This window comes from Myripristis murdjan, chromosome 9, assembly GCF_902150065.1.
Source record: "Myripristis murdjan chromosome 9, fMyrMur1.1, whole genome shotgun sequence".
NCBI classification, from domain to species: domain Eukaryota; kingdom Metazoa; phylum Chordata; class Actinopteri; order Holocentriformes; family Holocentridae; genus Myripristis; species Myripristis murdjan.
This window is the reverse complement of record NC_043988.1, coordinates 33482452-33507472: the sequence shown is the minus strand read 5'-3', so window position 1 is coordinate 33507472 and position 25021 is coordinate 33482452. Positions and strand designations below refer to the sequence as shown.

Genomic DNA, 25021 nt, shown 5'->3' with positions numbered 1-25021 from the left:
TGACAACACAGCTTACTGTAATTAGATTACTTTTGCCAGTAATGAGGTCACTGGTCGAATACAAGTCTCATTACTTCTGTTACTTGAGAACGAGACTTTTTGAAAGATCTGCATGTGAATTGAGACCAAATATGTCCCAACCAGTCTGACTCCCCTCTGCTTGTTCAGGATCAGATTTTTATATCTTATTTACCACGATTTAATAAGCAGAATAATAAAATGTATGTCTTCTTGACCTATAGATTTCACATTATTTGTTGTCCAGACTTGTATTCTCCTTCTGATAAAGGCTGATCCGGGTTTTAGAAAGTAACACAAAAGTTATTAGTCAATTAACTTTTTAGAAAGAGTGATTTGCAAAGTAATGTGATTGTATTTGTAGAAAGCGATGAGTGACTTGATTGTTTTTTTTGTTTTTGAGCGGCTTCCCCGACACTACACATCACATTTGGTGTTTTGCATGGAAAAGCTTCCTCTGCAGAGTCGCCGCAGTAACCTCTGCTGTGACTCTCCCCTCCAGCTTGCTCGTCGGACTGCGTGCTGTGTGACGGAGTCGGCCGCTGCACCGCCTGTCGCGATCAAACCTACCTCATGGAGGGATACTGCACCCCCGACTGCGGACATGGATACTACGCTGACAGGAAGACCCGCACCTGTCACGGTAACGACGTGCAAAAAGTCCGTTATTTTAACGGTGACTGAGGCTGGTGGCTTGCCTGAATCGCAGTAGAAAGGCCTGGATTTAAAATAGGCTTCACTGTGAGTCGACTCAAGAATATGTTTATTAGCAGCTAAAACAATTTCTTCTTAAATTAAGAAAAAGTGATAAAAGAGAAGTGTTGAGCACAGACCTGCAGCAGTTGTCTGATTTACCATCTCTGTGTGAAAACATGTTTTATACGTACGATGGAAATTTAGGCGGGCACATTTAAAGGAGCATGCCAGTGGTTTTGCATGTTTGTTTACCAACATTTTACATCTTGCAACAAGCTATTCTGCAAATCATGCATCAGTACTGAAGATTTCACAACATATAACAACATATAATCAAATTTTTTGGTTGAAACAGACACCTTATAATGTTCTTCTGTTCAGTAACAAAGTCCTCCACGTTCATGAATCACACAAATGATAATTGGCCGTGTAAAGCAAACGTTTCCCCTGGGACTATCTTCCCGGGTCTGATTTATCTTTACCCTCTAAAGTATGAAAGCCAGAGCTCCTCCAGACGTTTGATGTAAACTGTGGAGGTGCGTCACGAAGCTCTGCTGTGTGTTTGCCTTGTCTGACACCTTTTTTTTTTTTTTTTTTTTTTTGCCGTCTTTACTTCTCGTGATGATCAGCCTGATTCCCACAGCGCCACTGGCCATAACATACATAAACAACATTTATCTCCAAAAATATATCTTAAAATAAAGACAGAATATCAATACCAGGTCAGCATGGCGATATAAACATCGTCAAAGAAAAAACAACAACTTGTAACTGAATTGAACTGATTTTTTTTTTCTTTTTTTTTTAATCATCCCTACAAATCAAGCAGCTTCGGCGTCTCCTCCTAGGGAGTTTGATCGAGGAAGCACATCCCGTCCAACAGCATCCAATCAACATGTACCAGGCAGAATGATCTGTAATGGACGCTGATTCTGTTTCCTTCTCCTCCTCCTCCCCTCATTCACTTCCCTCCTTCCCTCCTTTCCTCGCTTCCTCCGAGTGACTTCCTCCAAGAGAGATACTGAGGGAAGAAAAGGGAAAGGAGCAGTATAGGAAGGACGAAAGGGACGTGGCCTTTCATTTGGAGGCAAAACCTCCTCCCACACTGGGATTTCAAGCCACATTCAGCAGGTCATTGATCACGTAATGCTCCTTTAGAAACAGACGCCCGTCATCAGCGGCTGCAGCTCGATGCAAGAGGATAATTTGTGGAAAAACATGACACAAGCGGCTGTGACTTGCTCGTGCTCAGGACAAAATGACCCCCCCCCCCTTTTTAAGATTATTTATAAAGGCTAGAGGGGCATTTTGACAGCTCTATGTAGATTTTAGATTCACTTGTATTGATCCCTCAAAGGGGAAATTCAAAATGACACAGCGGCAGTAGCAGTAAATTAATATCAAAGCCAGAAATACTGTAAAATGGTAGGAATGGGAAATAAAATATGGATTGAATAGCACACAACAGATGACCCGACCTGGTGTCCCCCCCCTGTTGTCGTTTTTCTGCTGCATGTTGGGAAACTGGAAGCTGGAAAATGAGTTTTTCCCAGCCATCAGAAGCGATCAGAAATGGTGCGGTAACAGGAAGAGTTTGTTGTTAGTAACATACTAATTGGCTCTACTGTCCGTGTTGTTTTTCTCTCCTCATGTTAAAGCAGCGGCTCTCCACCTGGAGGCGTCAGGAGATGATCGCGGTTGTGAGATGATTTATGGAATGTGACAAAACGTATTTCGAACCGGGAAAATATATCATAATGGCACCCATTTTTGGTGATAAACGCTGTCTTCTTGTGAAATAATGAACATTTTTTTCCAGCCTCCAGGCTTCGGCTAATCCACAAGTTAATCAAGTGAAATCGCCCGCAAAGAAATCGCTTTGTTTTTTTCCCACAGGCTGAAAAAGGTTGAGAACCAGTGCTTTAAATTATATACTTTTTCTCTCATTTGAGAGTTTAATTATGCGGCCAAAAGTTTGAGATTTTAGAGGAGTGCCTATTGGCATCATTAGAGGAAATATAATGAGATTACAGTGCGGTGTCTGGAAATAGCTGATCTTTAAGAAGTTCCCCCAACAAAGTCGGTTCCAATTAAGCCAACTTCTGAAATGCCACGGCGAGACAGTGATGCCGAGCTCGTATCTCAGCGGCTATTTCTCCCACTTCCCTCTCCCTCTGTTCACTTTACAACCGTCTCTCTCATCACTTTCATACTGCCACTGTCAGGAACACATACATTTTATTATTCAGATTTAAGGCTTTAAGAAGCGCCTTCAGTGCCGTAATAAGAGGTCTGTGAGTTTACTGTTAATCAAAGTTCATTTTGATGTAGTAAAAATCAAATCAAGTCTTTATCTCAGGTAGACGTGGGAAGCAGGACAAAAACAGGGCAAAAGGCTACAAAAAGTTTCAGCAAACTTTTATTTTTCTTATGTTGCATTACATGAATTTGGCCCGCAGTTTGTAGTAAATTTGACCCACATGCAGTTCCTCTCTTAATGCACTATGTTAAACTGTTTTTTTTTTTTTTTTTCTCCATCAGACATGCTTTAATTAGCATCATGTGCCTAAATTATTCATTTACAAGAGTCCCATTTGGAGTTCTTGAACTCCCCTTAGCTGGAAACAGGCTGGTTTTGACAGATTTTTATTAAAATTTGGATGAAGCCATGCAGATATCTAGTTTTTTTTTTTTTTCTGTTCTTTTCTTCCCGTACTTATCATTCATAAATTTCTGCTTTACACACTCGGTTTCAGGATGTTTCATAAACCCGACTTTGCTCTGTTCTTATTTATAGTCTGTTTTCCTTCAAGTCTGTGTCTTGTTGGTATTTGCTGCTGCACAGACATAATTTTCCCCACAGGGCTCGCTGAGGGCTTTTTTCAAATCGGATTTTTCCTCATTTTCAACAAAAAATGTACTTGGTTTTTACCTCATTCACTTTAGCTGTACACTGAAGATCATTTAACAGTTATTTTTGTCTTATCTTATCTTCCAGCCAACGCCCACCCCCCCACCCTGCAGGCCAACGGCTCCCTCATGGTTCCACTCGGAGGTTTTGCCCCGCTGACCTCCGCCCTGCTGAGGGTCCGGGACCCCGACAGCCCCGCCGAACGCCTCGTCTTCCAGCTCGTCCAGGCGCCGAGCAACGGGCGCCTGGTCCTGTTCAGAGGAGGAGAAGAGGAGGAGGAGGAGGCGGAGGGAGGCCGAGGGAAGAGAGGGAGAGAGCTGACCAGGGAGGACACCTTCACCTGGGCGGAGCTGAAGGCCGGACGGGTCCGATTCAAACACCAGAAAGACAAAACCAGGTAAGCAGGATGCGAAACTGAAACTTGGAGAATCTACCCTGAACTTTTAGACACAGTTTGAAAGCTTTTCCAGGTCCAGTTTAGTTTCAGCGATCTAAAACATCACCAAAATAACTCACAAAATAAGGAATATGGAAGATGTGTTTGAGAAAAGGTGGATGTTAGATGACTGTAAATTATAACTACATCATCAAAAGGAATAAAAAATGTGCATATATGAATTGAAGGTATAAAACAGGGCTATTCAATTACAAATTCAGTTGGGCCAGATTTTTAACCGAGACCTTAAGCTGGGCCAGACATTTTCCAGACATTTAAAACGGCGGTTTTCATCGTCAATTTTTCGTTTAAGGGTTGAAAAAGACATACTTTTGAGCCGCTAGCATCAGTAACTTTCAAAACAACGCGCTGCAGTGTGAGTTGGTTGTGTGTTGCTAGGCAACGTGGAGTGTTGCATTCACTTTCTGAACTACTGCAGGGATTTCGAGTTCATTCTCGCAAATGTTTTTCTCTGCTTTTTTGGTTGAACCACGAGCTGGGCCACTCGGGAATTGCTTCTGGGCCGCATGTGGCCCGCGGGCCGCCAATTGAATAGGCCTGGTATAAAATGTCTGCAGTATCCAATTAATCCATCATGTTTTTTGTTGTTTTTTTTCCTAAATTTATTTATTTACTTATTTATTTTTGGTAGATTTCGAGAAAATTTGGTTGTTTTTTTGTCTTGTGCTTTTCTTCTTTGTGTTTCTTTATTTAAAAAAAAATATTTTGACATGAAAGGCAATTGTGGAAGCAGTTAAGCTGCAAATATGTCAACAATAATTGAAAAAATAAAGTATATATATATATAAAAAAATATCATATATAAACATCACCAGTAAACATCAGGTTTGAGTATCAGTCCCTCACGCTTCCAAAGAAAGAAATCAATCCCCGCATGATGTCTCGAGAAAAAATGGCTCTTGCGACCGAAAAGTCGAGTAACTCCCTGAAATAAATCAGTGCAGAGGTGGAGAAAGTGTCTGCGGGAAATGGATCCGCGGGGACTTTGATTCCCCCGAACCACACGGGAGACAAAGCGAGTCTCTTGTGTGGTTCGAGTCCCTCACAATCAGAGAGCGAGGGCTTCACCCCGACGCTCAACAGCCGTTCAGGGAGGAATCCATCACAGGAGAGGACAGAGAGGAGCGCTCAAAGTTAAATCTGGGAAACATTTGAAACCACCGACTGAAGCAGGAGTCGACCTGGCAGGTTGAGGGAAAGTGCGTTCACCCAAAAAAAATAAGTTTCAACACTCCATCAGCTCCTGGACGGATGAACTGAGCCTCACAGATTAATGATACATGACGTCTTAAAAGTTACCCCGGGCTTCTCCTGAAAGATGTGCCGCGTGTACAGATTACACAGCCGACTGTCCGATTTCCTCATTACATCATTAAAATGCGCCTCTCGCATTGATTTCTCGTTTCCTCGCCCCAAACACCCCAAACTCACTGACACACATCCCGTCCTCTTGTAATATTTATGGATTTTTTAAAATTTAACGTGTTGCTATTCAGGCCGCCCGCTGTTTGGTTTGGGTGTGCCTCCTAGTTCCTGAGTTCATTTCTATTTCATTCCTAGTCTCACATTGAGTTTTAAAATCTTGTTTTTCTTAGAGCAAGGTAAAAAAAAAATGGGGGATGAGATAATCCCACTTTGTGTCAGGACTTTTTCTGTGAGTACGTATACAGTAAATAAGCCGTCAAGGCAGAATGAGGCAGATCCGCTCACTAAGGTGAAGAAAATGACACTTGATTCTGGAAATTGGTTGATTAGCATTGGATTTTTTTACCTTGTTTGATGCAAAACAAGATTTTGAGTTTTTTTTACAGTGTGCCACCGCATGTAGAGGCAGTTTGGATCGTCGTTCGGCGCTTTTACGCCTGCATGTTTTTGTGTTTTTGCTCACCATCCGATCACCAGGAGTCATGTTTACGTCAGCCGTTAAAGGAAGTCACTGATTGTTACAGAGCAGACACGTGGGACGCCTCCGGAAAATGAACAAACCGACAGACAGGACAAAGTCACCGACAGCGACTTCAGCAGAGCCCAGAGTGTTTATCTGCAGGCTGCCAGTGAATAAGTGCTGGCGAGACAGTGCAATCTGTACACTGTTTACTACAAATTGAGCGGCTGACACAGCGGGCAGCACGCGGGACGGAGAGCCGAGGGTGACGCCAAAGCCAGGAGCTTAATAAAACAACATCCAAACTGATCATGCAGTGTTTTCTTGGAAATCTATTCTTGGACTTTTGCCTACATACTTGTGTTTATACTTGTGTAGAAGCCACAGCCGTTATGGCCTGCGCTCTTTGAACATTATACAGATGCAGGTCCCGAGAGTCAGAACTGAACTGGGCAAAAAGGCTTTTAAATTTTCTGCTCCGTCTCCCTGGAATGATGTGCAGAAGGACTTGAAATTGACACATTTTATATCTCTGGGGGAATTCGAGTCAATTATAAAAGACAGGGAAATGAGCTCAATAGGATCATATGATTGTACTATGTGATTGTATTTTATTTGTGTCTTGTGTGTAACCAATCCAATCCAATCCAATCCACTTTATTTATATAGCACAATTTTAACAAACACAAGGTTTTCCAAAGTGCTGCACAGCAAGATAAAACACCACAAAATAACACAATAGAAGCAGAATAAAAAGGTAAAAAAAACACAGTAGGATAACACGATAAAATAAGATAAGATCAATTAAAATAAAATCAGATAAAGTAAAATAATAATAGTAATAATAATAATAATAATAATAATAATAATAATAATAATAATAATAAAATAATAAAACAAATTAGGATAGAATAAATAAAATATATAAAAATATTAAAATAAAATAATAAAATAAAATAAAATAAAATAATAATACAATTATAATTTTAATAGAATAAAATAATGTAAAATGCACTAAAATAATGTAAAATGCAATGTACATTGTTTTTGTGCTGCCATCTTGGCCAGGTCACTCTTGGAAAAGAGATTTTGAATCTCAATGAGTTTTTTACCTGGTTAAATAAAGGATATTATTATTATTATTATTATTTCTCCTTCTAATAAAACAGCAGACAAAACCTACTCCAGCCGGCCCAGCAGCACAGACAGTGTGTTCATCTAATGTAGTGTGCAGTGGGTTGCTCTTGTTCATTATCCATTATCTTACCGATGAACCACTGTAAAATGTCTGTAAAATGTTGTAATGTAACGACAAATTCTCAAGTTCGCAGAGATCAAATGTCTTGTTCAATTATGATGCATCACGTCAGACAGTGAAAACTCTTAAAAAATATCTAAAAATCATGCCTGCTCGATCCCTCACAGCTGAAACTTTCCTCCAAACTTTCTCCCCCTTTTCGTTTGTCTCTGAAACACCAACGTGAACAAGGATCAGATTCTTCTTATTATGCATTTTAGTTCCCGTTCACTTTACCAGGAAGTCGTATTTAGACTGAAAATGTCCTTTATAAGAGGCACCTGGTCAAAATAGCAGCCAACCATTGAAACCATTGAATTTAGGAGAAACTGACTGTTAAACCAGTGGTGTAGTCTACGTGATACGCAGGTATACGCCGTATACCCACTAGAAAAGGTCCCGAATTTCCGTATAACCACTTAAAAATGCGCAGAGATACGCATCAGTATGTTTTTTTGACATAACGTTCACTTTTCCGTCCATAAAGTCGCCTTCTCTGTGTTACGAAGCGGGCTCTTTTTGGCCATAGGGACTTCTGTCAGGCGTGACGTGAATCCTATGTAAACTACTAGGTGAAGCGGTGAAGTTGTATGGTGGGAAAAAGGTGTATGGCTTGAAGAGGGGCACGAGTCAACAGCCTCAAACGGTCCAACGCTAGTCAGTGGAGAAAAAACAATGAAAAGAAAGCAAAACCAAATGACATTATTTCAGTGTTTCAATAAGCCTGCTGCTTGTCCTGTGAATGCTGCCGCTTCAGACACTACAGCTGGAGCTAACGTTAACGTTTCAGAAAGCGTGCATTTGTGTGTGTGTGTGTGTGTGTTCGCGCACGCGTATACCCACTAGAATAAACTAGACTACACCACTGTGTTAAACAGCTGTCCACTGTAGTGACTGCTTTGCGCCAAAGGGTTAATTGAAGTCGGTTCATTTCGGCTCAGTCGACTGATCAGTTTCCTGTCAGTATCGGCACAACACGCCGTCCCTTCAGTGCCGTGCCTCAGCCAATCAGATGTGATCTATTAACACAACAAGATGGCGGCGCGCCAGCCAGTTAGTGAGTTATGCTCCGCTGCCTGGTTTTGAAGATTAACTGAGACGCTGAAACGTAAAAAGTGCAAACAGGAGTAAATCTGCGTGGGATGGCTGATTTTTCAAAATTACGATGGGCATGATAAACTCTCCTCCAACATATGTGTGTGTGTGTGTGTGTGTGTGTGTGTGTGTGCATTGAGCGGCAGGGTAGCACCTTGGCAAGAGTCACCGCTGAAATGTAATTGTGAAGTGTGATTGGTTGGCGAGGACGCCGGCATGTCTGCGAGTGAGAGAAAAAAAAAAAAACTGACAAATTCCTCTCATTTTTCAAGAGAAATCATTTCTCTCGGTCATTATTGCTGCGTAAATTGCCTCAGCAGCACGTGTCAAATGTCAAGCCAGTGACGCACTGAATTTTATGTCCTGAGGGCTGTACTTTGCCGTGGAGAAAGCACACACACACACACACACACATGTACAAATACACACACGCACACACACACACACAGACACAGAGATCAAAAGCCCCTCCATTTTATCTCCATCCTACATGAAAAAAAAAAAAATCCATTCATCCATAATGAACCCAACAAATACAGCAGTCACATTTAGTGCCTGCACATAAAATGAGATTTAGAAGAGCCATAGCATTCGTTGTGCCGGGAATATATTCCTTATGTTACTTTAATAAGCTGCCCAATGCATCTTTAATGGGCTGCAGTTGTTCTGGCGGTGACAAATACGACAAATTCAGCTTTTTGTCGCCAGAAATCGGTGGTTCAAACGGGGTTATAATGTTAAAGTGCGTGTAGTTTTATAATGTGCTGTTGTTTTTTTCTGAAGGAGCTGTAAGGGATTGTTGCGCGGGAGATGAATTTCAAAGAGGAGCGGCTCACGATTAGCAGCAGTTTCAGCTCCGGCGATGGAGCTCAAACGTGTGACAGATGGTTCGATCCTCACAACAACCGTGACGTGCACTTGAGCAAGGCAGCGAAGCCCCGGTGCAGCCGCTCGGCCGTTCCCGGTGTGCACGCGTGTTAACCGTGTGAACGTAAAGCAGAGCCCAAAATAAAATACTTTGCTTTATTTATCTTTCTTATACTCGTGTCTCAGGCCTGCAGCTGATCACCTCATCAGATTCTACTCTGACGCTCTACTCTGGGATTTAGGAACGAGGGAATCCTGCTGATTTGAGCCCAGAATCACCAGATTGTTTTCTTCTGAATCGGCCCAAGTCACGGCAACGTCTCTTCAGAGTCCAGATGCTGAGGAGGAGATTATGATTCTGGACTCAGACCAGCAGGATTTCCTTCTGACTGAACCCCACAGGAGGAAAAAAAATATTTTTCTGAGTTTTTTCTGCAAATTTGTTACTTTATACGTTTTTTTCTCAAATATTTTTTCCCGTAAATTCACCACTTTAATCTCAGACAACATCTGAGTTTTGTTTTTTGTTTTTTTTCTCATAAATTTGAATAAGCTCACTCTCACCCAAGCAGATTTTAGCTGATCTGGTTCCTCTCTTATTTTAAATTTTATCTTGTCCTCTGGTGGTGATATTACTGTGTCAAGTTGTAGACATGAATCAGCCCGTGTACCCGTAGGATCAGATGAACTTTGGATTTCAGTCGCTCAACGGTAACTTACCTCGCTTACCTTGGTGTTCAAGTCCACTCTGACTGCCAAGGTGTGGGGAAGGAAGATCTGTACCTCGCCCTGCCTAGAAAGAGGGGCCTGGAAGCCACGGGGCTGATGGGAAATGTGGTTTTAAAGGACCATACAGGTACCACTGATTCTACATGTTTAGAGTCACATCTATGAAATGTATGAACTTGATGTTTTGCTCATCTTTTCCCGAAGTGATCAGTGGCATTTTAGAGCTGCGGAATCGTTTCTCCTCCCTTTTCTCCAGCTGCTGGTTTCCATTCATTCCACTATTATATGAAAATTAACTTTCAGAGACTTCAGACTTTCTTCACACCAGTTTTTTACCAGCATAATAAAGTCCTCCACGTTAGTTTTCCTAAAAGCAGCAGCACTGTTGGGTTTTCATGACTTGAAATTGGGTGAAATGCTCCCTCCTCCTCCTCCTCCTCCACCAGGGAAAATAGTCCTCAGGGAAACATTTGGCCTTCCTGAAGGCCAATTATCAGCTCTATTGTTTATAAATGTTGAGGACTTTTTTTTTTTTAGGATTCAAGGATTCAAGGAACTTTATTGTCATACCAGCTCACATTTACACGTTAGTGTACGAAATTAGAACTCAGGTCCCAGTATAAGCCTAAATAAATAAATAAAGCAAGGTAAGAAAAAAGAAATGTAAATATAAAATATAAAATATATAAGTGTAAACAGTATATATAAATTATAAACAATATGTATAAGTATAAACAGTATGTATGAACTATAAACAGTATATGTAAATAAATATAAACAGCCTATATAAATGTAAATGTAAAGTGTATATATATATGTAATATAAAGTGTGTATGAATAGAGTATAAGCAGCATATATAACAGTGCTGAAATTAGCTTATGAATGCAGAACATTATAAGGCAGCCATTTCAACCAAAAACATCACATTTAAAAATCAACAAATTTTGATCACATGAAGTCTTTAGCACCTCTGTGTGATCTGCAAAATAGTTTGTTGGAATGTGAAATGTGTGGAAAATGTAGTAAACAGGCCAAATAATCAAAATCACTGCTGATGTGGAGAAACAGCACCACCGCTGTGAGAGGCTGAGAGCCGACGGCACCGTGACCTCATCACTTTACAGCCACCGTCACAAAACGAAGCAGGACATTTAATTTGACAGTAACGGATTGATGCTCCACAGAGCCGCAGATTGCACCTTTAAAAACAGTTGATGTGGTTTTGGCTCTCGGCTGCAGCCTCTCTCCCTCTCCTCTCTCCTCCACTTGGCCCAGTCCCAGCCACAGCCCCAGGGAACTGTGGGTAATAAGCCTTATCTTTGATGATGCTGAGACGGCATTGTGAAAGGAGATGGGTGGTTGTGTGTGTGTGTGTGTGTGTGTGTGTGTGTGTGTGTTTGTTGGGGGGTATCTGTCCTCCAGTCCCTCAGACAGCTCTGAGGCGATTAGGCCTAATGACTCCACACCAGACTGGCCTCACCGGACTCATTTTCCCAGAAACCCCCAGGGCTACCTGAGGCTGTTTTGAGGGGGGGGTCTTGTTCACTTGCAGTCAGACAAAGAGGGAGAGCGAGAGAGAGAGAGAAAGAGAGAGAGAGGGAGGGAGAGAGAGAGAGAGAGAGAGAGAGAGAGCAGTGAGCCATGACTGCTCTCATTTTTTATTGTCCATTTTTTGGCTGTTTTGAAACCTTTCTTTCTTTCTTTCTTTCTTTCTTTCTTTCTTTCTTTCTGTCTTCCTTTCTTTCTTTGTTTTTTGCTGACTTGTGTGTGTGTGTGTGTGTGTTTGTGTGTGTTGCTACAGGAGCGGACACTTCAGCTTGCGTGTTGCCGACCCTCAGCTCTTCTCACAACCAGAGACGGTTCAAGTTCATGCCGTGTCCATGCAGGTAGGATGCCTATACAGAGCACACACATACACACGCACACACACACACATACTCACACACACACACACACACTCACACACACCAGTGATCCTTCATTTAGTCTGAGTTTGTCAACAGCAAAGAAAATGCACAACAGAGGCTTTGCAGTCGGAGATGAAAACCTGATAATCGGTATCCTCACTGGCTCTAAAAAAAAATCTGCATCACTCAATCCCTAATTCAGAGTTGATCACATCCATAATCCACACAGCGTCCAATCAGATGTGAGCACGGCCAGCGCAGAACCACCACATGGCCAAAACGAGCAGCAGTGCGGTCTTGTCTGCTCCCACCACCGCCCTGCGTGGTTTTTTATTGGCAGCTCTTTGGTTTCTTTTACTGTGAAACTGAGCTTTGTTGGAGAAACAGGATGCAGAACACGTCACTTAGGACACCGAGGAAACACGAGAACACAAACTGATAACGGGGCTGCTGGCTCTGCTCGAGAGTCAACCTCAGCAAACTGCCGGGTTTTGGACTAGCGGTAATAATAATAACATGCACACTATAGTTTTTGGATCTGTTTTTGATTTTAATCAGTGTCATCATCACATGAAACTCCTTGCAGTAACAGTTAGGGGTCATTTCATGGCATTTCAGCAAATGGCCCACGCATTTGGGTCTCAAAAAATTCTGAAAAATTCACCACTTGTTCCTTATGTATCCAGTAGGCACACTGTAAAATTTTAGTTTGCTCGGATTGATGCTTTTTGAGATACGGCTAATTCAGTGAGGGGAGTATGTGACGATTTTGGTGCGATTTTGGCACATCCTTATTTTTCCTCCATTTTCAGGTGTCAATATCTCAAGAACTACACCACATAGGAAACTGAGATTTGGTACAATAATACACCTACACCTACTCTCTCAGAATATACAAAAACATCTGTCATACATGTTTTTTTTTTTGTTTTTTGTTTTTTGAGACCCAAGTGCGTGGGATGTCCTGAAAATTTGTTGAAATGACATTGAATGACCCTTTAGGTAACTGGCTGCTGTAGTCCGCCAGCTAACAAACATGACATCATCTAAGCACAAAATCGATCAAATGTATCGGTGATGAGGTTATCAGTCCCGTGTTGTACATTTATACAAGCAAACACCTGGTTACAGATCATTTTTATAAGTTCTGCTTAACAGCTGGAGACATGCAGGGTGTCCACAAAGTCTCTTTACAATTTAAAAAATCTATTACAAAGGCAATTGATGAGATATGTTAATCAGATTTGTTCTATGTACTCAGTGGTCCTCAAAGTTTTTAATCACATTGGACATCAACGACCTGAAACAAAAGGTCACTGATGCCGTTGTCACCACTGATGAGGCGATGCTACAGCGAACACGGCAAGAACGATCTTGATGTGCTTCGTGCAACTAATGGTGCCCATATAGAGGTGTATTAAATGAGGCAAAAAAAAAAAAAAAAATCAATATCTACTCCTCAGTTTGTAATAATTTTCACAGATTTTGTCTATTCTTTTGCTTTTGTAATAAATTCGTTAAATTGTAAAGAGGCTTTATGGACACCCTGTACATTATAAAAAGCATCAGAAAACATCCTAAAAATATAAAATATCACAGCTTTACAGTCACTGAGGACCAGAAGCCCGCAGGACGGTGCGTCTGATGGCTTCTCATTTTGCTGCATCATCATCCCGACTCATTTGCATTCTGTCGCGACGCCCCCCCGTCCCCACGGTGGGAAGCCGGGCCGTGATTGGCTGATGTCAGGTCGACGGCGGGCAGAGCTGATTTGTGCGGAGCTGACCGCCGACTGCGGCACGGATACGGAAAATAATCAGGAGAGAGGGATTAAGGGCCTCTGACAGAGATTTGGTGATTGGATAGTGTGACAGCTGTGTTACTGAGTTCCCCGTGTGTGTGTGTGTGTGTGTGTGTGTGTGTCTGAGATAAAGAGAAACTGAGAAGGTAGCAGACAAAGTGAGCAAAAAAAAAAAAAAAAAAAGCAGTGTGACAGGAATTTGACACCGCAAAGCAAATTCGAGAATATAAGATATAATTACCTCGGTGGAAAATGCCTCATTTTAGTCATTTTAACTTTGCTTTCATGAGCCCAAAGAAAACAGACAGGAACAAAACAGAATAAAACCCACAGTGACAGACAGATATTGCTTGAAATGAGAGTGAGACAGACACACAGAGAGACAGACAGAGAGACAGAGAGATGCTGGAACATTAATTGACTTTTGCTCTGCAGCAGAAGCAGATAAGCCACATATAAAACGAGACAACCATGGATTCAATTATGTCTCATCTCTTAAAATAAAGACGGCCTGTCATAATCAGATCTGCATCGTCCCTCTGTGCTCTTAAAGTTGGACTTGAGAGACTCACACATACGTTTCCCCATCAGAAAGTAGCCTCGGTTCGGCCAAATTGATTTGCACGAGCGATAAAAAGCCTGGGACGTGAAAAAAGAAAGGAGAAAGAGTGGAGACGATCGGAAAAGAGACAACCCTCCTTCTCCTCGGGGGGCTTATAAAATCCTCTCACCCTGATACAAAGAAAGATTAAAAAACATCAAGATGACAAACAAACAGCCCAATAATCATAAAATTTACTTTTTTTTCAGCTGCCATATGTTTTTTTTTTTTTGTTTTTTTTTCAGTGCTCGGCCTTGAACTGGAAACGGTTTTACTTTTAGGGGCCTCTGCGGTGGCGAAGCCCACTTTACAGCCACGCGCGTCTGCTTTCCTAATTTTCCGCCGGCCGCGAGTAAATTAGTCTCGGAGACACAGAGCACAGAGCGCCGCGCGCAGATGGTGATGGAGTGCAGCTATTTGGGCGCGTTGTGCTTTTTTTGGGAGACGGGAACTTGATTGCACCATAACTCGATTAAGTGGAGTTTCTCGGGGAATAAGCGGAGGCAGCCGAGGAGGACGGAGCCGTGCAGTTTATACACAAACTTCAGCCGCCTGTCTCGGTGTCTCCGTCGCCTTATCCGTGTTACAGCAGCTGATTTTACTGCTCAACACGCGTTTGTCTAATGGATAAAGAAACGACATGAAACACCACAGACTCTTGGGGTGTTTTGTGGTACAAACACTGACTTGGAGACATGTGCTCAAAGTTTTTTTTTTTTTTTTGCTTCTTTAACCCAGTCCTCAGTCAGTGTTATTAAGGGAGAAACATCAAGAGACTGATTTCTTGCAGAATGTGATGTGAGTGAGCAGGACAAAAATAAGTAGCAGCCACTTGTTTCAGTGAAACCGTCCAAATTTGCTGTGAGCAAGAAAAACAGGCGGGCTCCGCTTTGGGTTAAAAAAAAAAAAAAAAAATTGGCCACTTTGCCGCTAAATTAGTGACATAACACGGGTGTACCAAGCCTCTAAAGCCCTGCTGTCGGCTGGCATTGAACCTCCTGTGTTGCTCAGGCTGAGGGGAGCAAAGACAGATGAAGAGAGGCTGATCTTGGAAGAGGAGAAAGCTGTGATGTTTCCAGCACAAGTTAGAAAAACTGACACAAAAAAAAGATTCATGCATAAAGAATTCACATTCAAAAATTCATCTAAGTAACGTTACCCACTGTGGACGGGCGCTGACTCGTTTTTGTCGTTGATGTTGACTTTTATTCGTGTTTCGATCGCTAGGCTTACAGGACCATTAGATAACAGTTAAATGAAAAATAAATGAATATCTGGGGCACCACAGAGAACGGGAAGGTCAGAGATGAGAGTCAAGACTCGTCATGATTTGAAATCATTCAATCACTTGACTTAACTTGCTTGGACAGACTTGGGATTTGACTTGGACTTGGACTAAAAGACTTAAAAACGCACATTTACGTATGTAAACACTCTCTGTGACTCGGCGGTGAAGGTTGAACTCCGTTCCCTTCCAGTCGGTAGAAAGAGGGAGAGTGTGTGGGTGACTAACGTTTATATACCGTATAGCGGTTGACGTCACACCCACAGGTGAGGGTTAATTTGGTATAATGCTCATGATCCGAGGGTAATAGGTCCCTTAAAAATATTCTGGTTTTCTGAGTGATTTGGCCATTAAACATTCTCTGATCTGCATCTATGTCACAGATATTTATACACAACATGAGCTTAAGCAAGTAACACTCAAAAAGCGATGATTCTTCTTGTCTTTATTTAACAAATGTAATCATCATTGAAAGTGGTGGTGGAAAAAGTAAGTGAACCCTTGGTCTTAATAACTGGTTGACCCTCCTTTTGCAGCAATGACCTCAACCAGGCGCAGATCAGACCTGCACATCTTGCAGGTGAAATTTTTGCCCACTCTTCCTGGCAGAACCTCGTCAACGCCTCCATATTTGTTGGCTGTCTTCTGTGCATGGCTCTTTTCAAGTCAATCCACAGCATTTCTATCGGGTTTAGATCCAGACTCTGACTTGGCCACTCCAAAAGGCGGATTTTGTTCCGCTGAAACCATTGGGCAGTTGATTTGCGCCGGTGTTCGGGGTCATTAACCTGGATGACCCAGCCTCTTTTCATGCTGCGTTCCAGCGGGGAATTGTACCTGTGAATCACGACTTCAAAGTCACGAGTCACGACTTCAAACCGTTCCAGGCATAACCGATAAGAACAACCGTCTCCAGTTGGGCCGCCATTCTTGTGTACAGAACATAAACTGCGTGACGTCGAACGAGGAAGTTGGAGTCCGTTGGGCACAATCAAGTTCACAGGCGTGAATGCACAGGTTTGGCTATAGCCCCGCCCACTTTTAACCGTTAAATCACCAGTTATGGGTGTCCTGGAACGCAGCATCAGTCTCAGCTCAGAGACAGACATCCTTACATTCTCCTGGAGAATTTGCTGATATACTTCAGAATTCATTTTCCCCTCAATGATAGCAAGTCGCCCAGGCCCTGATGGCAGGCCCAAATCATGAGGTTTCCACCACCGTACTTTACTGTAGGGATGATGTTTTGCTGTTGATATGCAGTGCCCTTTTTATGCCAAACATAATTCTGCTTCATTCTCCCAAATAATTCTATTTTTGTTTCATCACTCCATAAAACATTTCCCCAATAACGTTGTGCAGTGTCCAGATGCTCTCTTGCAAACTCCAGACGGGCAGCAATATTCTTTTGGGACAGTAGTGGCTTTCTCCTTGGTGCCCTGCCATGGACTCCCATTTTATTCAATGTTTTACGGATAGATGATTCAGAAACAGAAATGTTTGCCAGTTCTAATGACTTCTTTAACTCTTTGGCCGTCACCCTGGGGTTTTTCTTTACCTCAATGTGGATTCTGCGTTGAGGCTTTGGGGTCATCTTGCTGGCTCGCCCACTTCTAGGTAGATTGGCCACAGTACTGAATCTTCTCCATTTGAAGATAATTTGCCTAACGGTGGACTGATGAATGTTCAAAGTCTTTGAGATGATTTTGTAACCCTTTCCAGCTTTATGCAAATCAACAATTCTTGATCTTAGGGTTTCAGACGGCTCCTTACTACGATGCATGTTTTCCATCTGCAAAAGGTACTTGTCAAGGGCTCAAATCCAAACTTTTCAGTGTTTTTATCTATCCAACGAACTCTAAGCCCCTCCCAAAAAAAAAAAAAAAAATCATTAAAAGGACTCCAGGTGTGCCAAATTCTGACTCCAAAGAGCTCATTAACCAAGTCATTAGCCTGGGGTTCACTTACTTTTTCTGACCCTCATTTTCATTAATGGTCGGCTTTATGCAGCATAGTCTAATGTTCTCCAATGATCTGCATGTTTTAAGATAAATGAGATTACGGTTGTTTGTTATGGTGACTTTCATGAAGAGAGGATTTTGTTTCATATGATATTTAATCATATATGTAGAAATTTCAAAGGGTTCACAAACTTTAGATTCTGACTGTAGAAGTGCTACCACTGTATACAGCAAAATAAGGTAATACAAACATATAACAGTTTTTGGTCTGTAGTATATTCAGTGGAACCATACAGAGGAAAGACGAAATGTGCAACCTAAGATTTTGAAAAATTATACATTTATATATATATACACTACTCACAAAAAGTTAGGGATATTCGGCTTTCGGGTGAAATTTCAGGATGAACCTAAAATGCATTATAACCTTTACAGGTGAACTTAATGTGACCTTCTGTAAACTTTTGAATGCACATGTCCAACTGTTCAGTGTTTCAGTACTTTTTGCACAAGTTGCTGTTCTCTAACAAGGAGTTTAACGGCAAAATTCACATCAGGTGTTTGATGCTCCAGCTCATCGAGGTCGTATCATTAGGCAACGGCTGCTGGAGACTGGGGTACCTCAGATGGAGTGGCCTGCACTTTCTCAGACCTGAATCCCATAGAAAACCTATGGGATCAGCTGAGTCGCCGTGTAGAGGCTCGGAGCTCTGTACCCCAGAACCTCAATGTCCTGAGGGCCGCCCTTCAAGAAGAGTGGGATGCCATGCCTCAGCAGACAATAAGTCGACTTGTGAACAGCATGAGACGTCGTTGTCAAGCTGTAATTGATGCTCAAGGGCACATGACAAGTTATTGACACTGACATTTTTTGTTGTGGTATATCCACCACTGTTGTTGGCTTTTGTTTCAAGAAATTGTTTGAGATGAGGAAATCACCAGTGTATGCTTCTACTTAAATGCCCTACTTTCATGATATAATATCACTGTAGCGTGAACTTTTTACATTTTCCATAAATTTCACCCAAAAGCCAAATATCCCTAACTTTTTGTGAGTAGTGTACATATGTACCTATGATGGGAAACAACATGACATATTCATATTCAAGTGAGATCACACATGACAGAGGGAAACTTGTTCCAACGTTAATTTATTCTCATTTGAAAACAAGACAGAATGTTTTTGGCCTGCAGAGTCTTATGGAGTGTATATGACACATTTAAGAACTGATATGGAAAAGTGAGAATATTTAGAGGGGAAGAAACTGAGATAAGTGTTAAGGTGTCTCCATTATACTCCATTTATATTCAAATTAACGATATTAAAGCTGCAGATAACATGCACTGAGGGTTCTGATGTTGTGAGCTGTTCACCTCATGATAAAATCTTATCGGTCCGTCCTCGTGATCGCTTTCATAATCAGACTGTATTTGTGGATGGAGGTTGGAAATTCTTTTTATTTTGATTCCTATCAGTGCGAGGAAATGTTGTGCAGATTGATCCTGAGAACAGAGGATGTGAAAAGTTGTGTGTGACAGTCTGAATGTGAAGCAGGGAGCAGGTGCTGGGTGGGGGAAATAAATATATAAGGAAGTAAATGCGTGTGCTCAGTCAAAGGTGTGTGTGTGCGTGTGCGTCTGTGTGTGCAGCTGAAAGTGGATTGGAATCCAGAGCAGATCAGCAGCAGGTTGTAATAGCCTGAGGAATGAAAGATGTGAGCAGCAGATAGCCTCTCCCCCCTCTGACAGGAGGGGCTGCTGCTGCTTTGAAAAAGTTTTTTGTAAAGTCCAGTCTCTGCTGATGGCATTTTCACAGAGGTGGTCTCTCTAAACACACACACACACACACACACACACACACACACACACACACATGCAGTACACGCCACTTTTTGTACCTTCTTGTTAAAGCGATACTGCGTGACTTTCTCATCTGACAACTTCATGTTTTCTGTCCCAAATGCAGAAATACAGATATTAGTAAAAGGGCATTTTTTTTTTTTAATCTGCAGCTTAGGTGTGGGATATGTTGCAGAATGACCTGAAACACGTCAAATTAATCTGTTAAATGTCTTTAAATCCAAAATGACAGAAGTGAAGACACATTCTGGATGTAAATGTTATTAATTTGAGACTCTGTTTTCGGTCTGGGTTTGTATTCATGCCGCTGCCTTTTTTGGCCACGTCTCCCTTGAGATAGAGGTTTTTAATCTCAGTTAGACTCTTCCTGGTTTTACAAAGGTTAAATATTTGATGAAGTTTGAGTTTCTCTTTTCCTCGTCTGTCCCACCGTTTTGGCTGTAGCTGCCCCAGTTCTTCTTCTTCTGTTCAACGAGAAACATAAAACGCATCACTTCCTGAGGATTTTTTTCTCAAGAAAGACCCGGCAAATGTTAAAGCTATTCATTTCTTTATCGGAAAATTTTGAGGATTTTTTTTTTTTACTGTAATTCATCCATTCTGCACTCACGCAGAGGCAGTTTGTCATTTTTGCCTCTGTCTGTGGGTCGAAGTAAACAGAACGAAGAAATAAGATGTGTGTTGGGGCTGTTTGACTCACACGAAAACACACAAACGCACACACACACACACACACACACACAGGAGGGGAGCTGCAGATGAAAGGCAGTGTTACAAACCAGCAGCCAGACGGGGTGAAATTGACTTGGGAAACCCTTCCACTCTGCCCACCTTGCTCCCAAATACCATCCAGAATGAACACGGCAGAGCAAAACAAGACAACAACAAACAAAGAGCAAAAAAAAAAAAAAAAAAAAAAAAGCCCCCAAGAAGCGGCACAAAAAGGTTTTCCATCTTCTGGAAACTCCCAGATGCCCCATGGGCCCTCACAGCTCTCGCCCAAACATGAAAACCCACCTCTCCTTCACCCGTTGGGGCAGAAGAAAAAAGGTCAGCCCTCCCGCCTGCGTGCGTCTGGATTTGTTTTTGTTTTTCTGTTTTGCTTTCTGGGGAGATTTTGCCGGTTGCCTTTAGCGTGGCCAGAACTTCGTGAGCTAGCATGCCTGAGTGCGATTTACCGGCGGCGTCCTCCCGCTGCCTGTCAGCACCGCCGACACACTGCAAAAAAAATCTCCATCTTAACAAGTCGTTTAGGTTCATCGTCAGCGTTCAAATCTCGTTTTTCATCAAACGAGGTCAGAAATCTGACAGCGGGGTGAGATAATCCCACTTGTTTCCAACGTTAATCAACTTCTTTCCTGAATTTTCATGAATCAAATGTCATTTTCTTGATTGTAGTGGGTTGATTTCCTTTCTTCTCCCATGTTTCAGCATATTTAAACTCATTCCCAGAAAAATCACTGAAACAATTGTAACTGCATTGATACATGTGCAGTGGGATTATCTCATCCCACCGGCAGATTTGTTTTTACCTTCTTTGAAGCAAAACAAGATTTTAACACTGAACGACTTACTTTTTTCTATATTTTTCTATATACTTTTTTTCTTTTGCAGTGTACCAAACAACCTTTTGTTTTCCCCTTTACAAACTGCAGCAGTGAAGGAAGAAAGACCCAGGCAGGCGCCCGAGGGCCCAGTTGCCTGTCTCTGGCAGATAATTCCCTAAAAATTTGGCACCAAGCGGCCCCCAACATGACTCAAAGGCCAAGAGGCTGCGGATAACAACATCCTCCCTGTGTGTTTTTGTGTTTTGTCCCAGCTCTGTGTCTATCAGTTTCAGCCAGAGGTCACTTTGGCTGGAGGGAGACGGAGGGGGAGTCGTGTGTGTGTGTGTGTGTGTGTGTGTGTGTGTGTGTGTGTGTGTGTGTCTGTAGGTGTGCTATGTCTTTTTGCAAGTCATCCCTCTCTCTGGCGCCAGCTTGTTTCCAGCATCTCTGTTCGCTCAAGCTGCTGCTGCAATGGAAAACAGCTGGATCTCCGCCAGCAGCCGGTGAGGGCAGCGACTTGGACCGGAGCCCTGCGTCGGTCGGCGCGGCTCTTCGCTCCGTGGCTGACAGCCGGTTTGATTTAGAGCCGCGACAGGCAGAGCGGCGCGGCTCCTCGGGCCGGGACAAGCCCCATGCATCTCTACCTGCTCGTGCGTCGCTGCTAACAAATGTTTTGCCGGGGAGTCGCATTAAAATGAACTGCGGCAATCCAAATCGACAGCGGTGCGTTGGCCCGTAGCCTGATGCTTTGTCTTTCTTCGTCTTCCTTGGTGTCACACAAACACTCACTTCTGTACTTCTGTATCCTTATGAGGACTTCTCACTGACAGCATTCATTCCCAAACTCCTATGTCTAAGCTCAGACTCCTATTTCTAAGCTTAGCTCCCCTCACTACAGAACCCTAAATATAACCATTCCCCAAACCCAATCCTAATTTGAAAAATTTAAGAGGCTTGATCACACCATAACACTGCTGAAAATGTTGTGTGCATGAAAAGGTGAGGTAAAATTAAAAAGTAAGACTCTACAAGTGCATCCCATTATTCTGAATAAGTTCGATGGATCATATAGGGTAACACACTGGATATCCTAAGTGGTCACCCGACACAAGGTCAAAGTTTCGTTTGTCCTAAAGAATACACGGACCAGTGAAGTTTGGGAAAAGTACTAGAAGTACTGTTTGCCTCTGAAACAGGCTGCAAATATCCAGATAAAGTCACAGATGCAGGAGTAAAAAAAAGTCATAATTATGCATGGCCTAAAAATTCAAGGACAATATCAGTCTATTTTAAGCCTCTGTTAATTGTTAAAGCTACAGTTGTCATTTGCATAATTCTTGTTGGTGTCTGCGCCGAGTCCTCTGTAGGATTAGATGTCAGAGTTCATTTTTCCTACCTTGTGTAGAAGCCACTCACTGGCCTTCATTTTTGTCTGGAAAGAAAAACACCCGCCACAGACCTGAAAAATGCCCGGGTAAGGTAATCTATCTCAGTAAACATGCTGCCTTAATTGTTTTGTCAAAGGAAATCTTGTTTTGTTGTACTCAAGTATGACAGATACGAAAGTGTCTGCTGGAAAACAGTCTCTTCTCATTATATCAAGCAACAAATGCTATTGTCATATTCATTTATTTATTTATTAACAGCAGATATTTTAATGGAGACAGCAGTTAAATTCAAGCTTGGTTTGGCATAGAAATATGCATAAATTTAAAATGACAGAAAATGAGGGAAAAAAAAAACATCTGATCGAGAGGGCATGTATGTAAATATAAAAATGACCTGGAGATGTGAATATACACTAGTCAACAGGCTGTAACTTAAAATTAGGCCGACAGTGTCCTTGACGGTCTTTAAAAAGAACTGGAAAAGATGTAGAAATGCGGCTAAAAGTAAATATTTAACCTTAAACTGGCTTGTTGAGGAAGTGAGCGCCGAGCGACACGACTTTGCAACAACCTCCAAACTCTGAAGGTGTCATTCTGAAACTGGCTCTCTCAAAACACGAAGACGGACAGACACGTCGAGCGCTGCGCAAAGTCATGTCCTTCCTCACAGCAGGAGGTCTTCTGCTCTCTCCGGCGCTCTGGAAATGACTTTGTAGGCGAGATGAAGCATTTCTCCGGCCCTGCTCAGGCCTCAGGTACAGCTGACCGCGGCTTAATGAGGCACCTGGCTTAACCTCACCCTTTTCTTCATCTTCATCTCCCTTGGCGGCTGGAGATGACGGTGATGGTCTAAGCCTCCAGCGAGGACTCATCATATGACAGTTTTAGAAATCTTGAGATTGAGGTGCCCTTTATTGACGGTAAAATGTTCAGATTTTGCGATTTACGCTAAAAATGCGAAGGGAACCACTTGCCACATAAGAAGAAAGGGGTTTATTGAGGAACTGCCATATATTATATGATCAAATAAATACAAGTTCAGTGCCTGCGAATTCAAAGGGATTCACTGAAAGGGATTCACAAGGAGCCGTCTCAGACTCCCTAAAGGTTCCCGAAAACACCTCCTCCCGGAGATTTGAAAGTGTTGTTTTGAAGTGCCCCAGACTATTATGTTGGCTCTGAATTCCCATGCCTGCCTCATTGAGACAAAAAAATGTATTTGACCTGCAGCCAGATTCCTCTGTCATCCCCAATTCAGCTCTCCATCCATTCTGCTTCTTTTCTGATAAACAGGCACATTCCCCCACAGATTTAGGCCTAATGAACTTTTCAGCCCGGCATTGTTTGCTCTCTAAAAACTCCATCACTTTGTTCCAGTTGCACTTTACCCAAACTCCTCCCTGTCTCATCTATCTATCTATCTATCTATCTATCTATCTATCTATTCTTTCTTCTTTCCTTAAAGTCATTGCAGTGTTCATTTAGGACCTAAAAGTTTGACAGTATCTTTTGTGTTTTTTCTAAAACGTCTTTCGATAAAGTGAGCCAAAGTTGTTCCCCACAGTAAAACTTCTTCCGTCTATCTGAATCTTTATTTCAGTGAAAACACAATCTCACTTACATTCCCCCTTTTTTCTGTGATTTCAGGCTCCGAGGATCGTGACGCTCACCGCCTTGCCGGTGGAGAACCGTGGGGCATCAGCCACCATCACCAAGTCGGTCCTCCAGATCGATGACCCCGACAACCCGGCCGACGTCCTGGTCATGGTCCTCGAACCGCCCCGCCACGGCCGGCTGACCCGTCTCCACGGCGACCGGGCTGTGAGCCAGTTCAAGCTGGAGGAGTTGTCACGGGAACAGATCCAGTACATCCACGACGGCTCGGACAAAGAGGAGGACGGGTCGGTTCTGCAGGTCAACGACGGACACAGCTACCAGAACATTCTGCTGCAAGTCCACATCGCTCAGACGGTACGCTGGACACACAGGGAGGAGGGGGGCTTTAATGCTTCTGGTCTAGTGATGCATGTATATATCATTAAAAATCCACTACATGCTTTTATCCTGCATTAATAGTGAAGGAAGTTGTTTTTTTAATGTTAACACTGATTGAGACTGTACCAAGACAGCAGGCTTTTATTACTTCTGAGCTAATAAGACACATATAAAAACTGAAGAGATCGTGTTTAGGTTCTCTGAAACAGAGAGTCCACTGTTGGACACATTGGTGATATCTAAAGCCCGGTATGCACTGTGATTTTGGCCGGAATGTGGTGAAGTATTTGGTCGTGGCTCCAAAACGGTGGTCGTGCGTCGCACTGTTGGAGAGGTTCAAAGATGTACGTAGTTACAGTCTTGTGACCAAAGATAGTCTGGGACAAAATTCTGACATTCTCAGAAATCTACGATAGCAGCGTTACTGCTGCTATGACCTAACCAACCAATAGGAACGCAGCATAAAATGAAGCATTGATCAACACAACACTGGAGCTAAACCCAGAGATGGAGGTAAAACGAGCAAAATGAAATGTCTGGGATTCCAACAAAGAAGAAAATGACCGGGTCCCCATTCTCTTCCTCCTTCTTGTCTTTGGAGTTTTGTCCAAATCACTAGTTCAAGGTTTCATTCTTGCTTAGCTTCAATGTTTACTACAGTGGCGCAGATGGATCACGTATGCTGATGACATTTTCTTGTATATTGATAACCTATCATAG

At 42.4% G+C, this 25021-nt stretch overlaps 1 protein-coding gene across 1 annotated transcript in view; it reads left to right on the top strand.

Annotated features, from left to right (window-relative positions):
- fras1 (Fraser extracellular matrix complex subunit 1) overlaps positions 1 to 25021 on the top strand; it is a 321197-nt gene that overhangs the window by 195209 nt on the left and 100967 nt on the right. Inside the window, 4 exon segments of the mRNA XM_030059979.1 lie at positions 521 to 661; positions 3713 to 4022; positions 11758 to 11842; positions 23954 to 24277. Of these exon segments, the coding sequence (XP_029915839.1) occupies positions 521 to 661; positions 3713 to 4022; positions 11758 to 11842; positions 23954 to 24277 (860 nt within the window).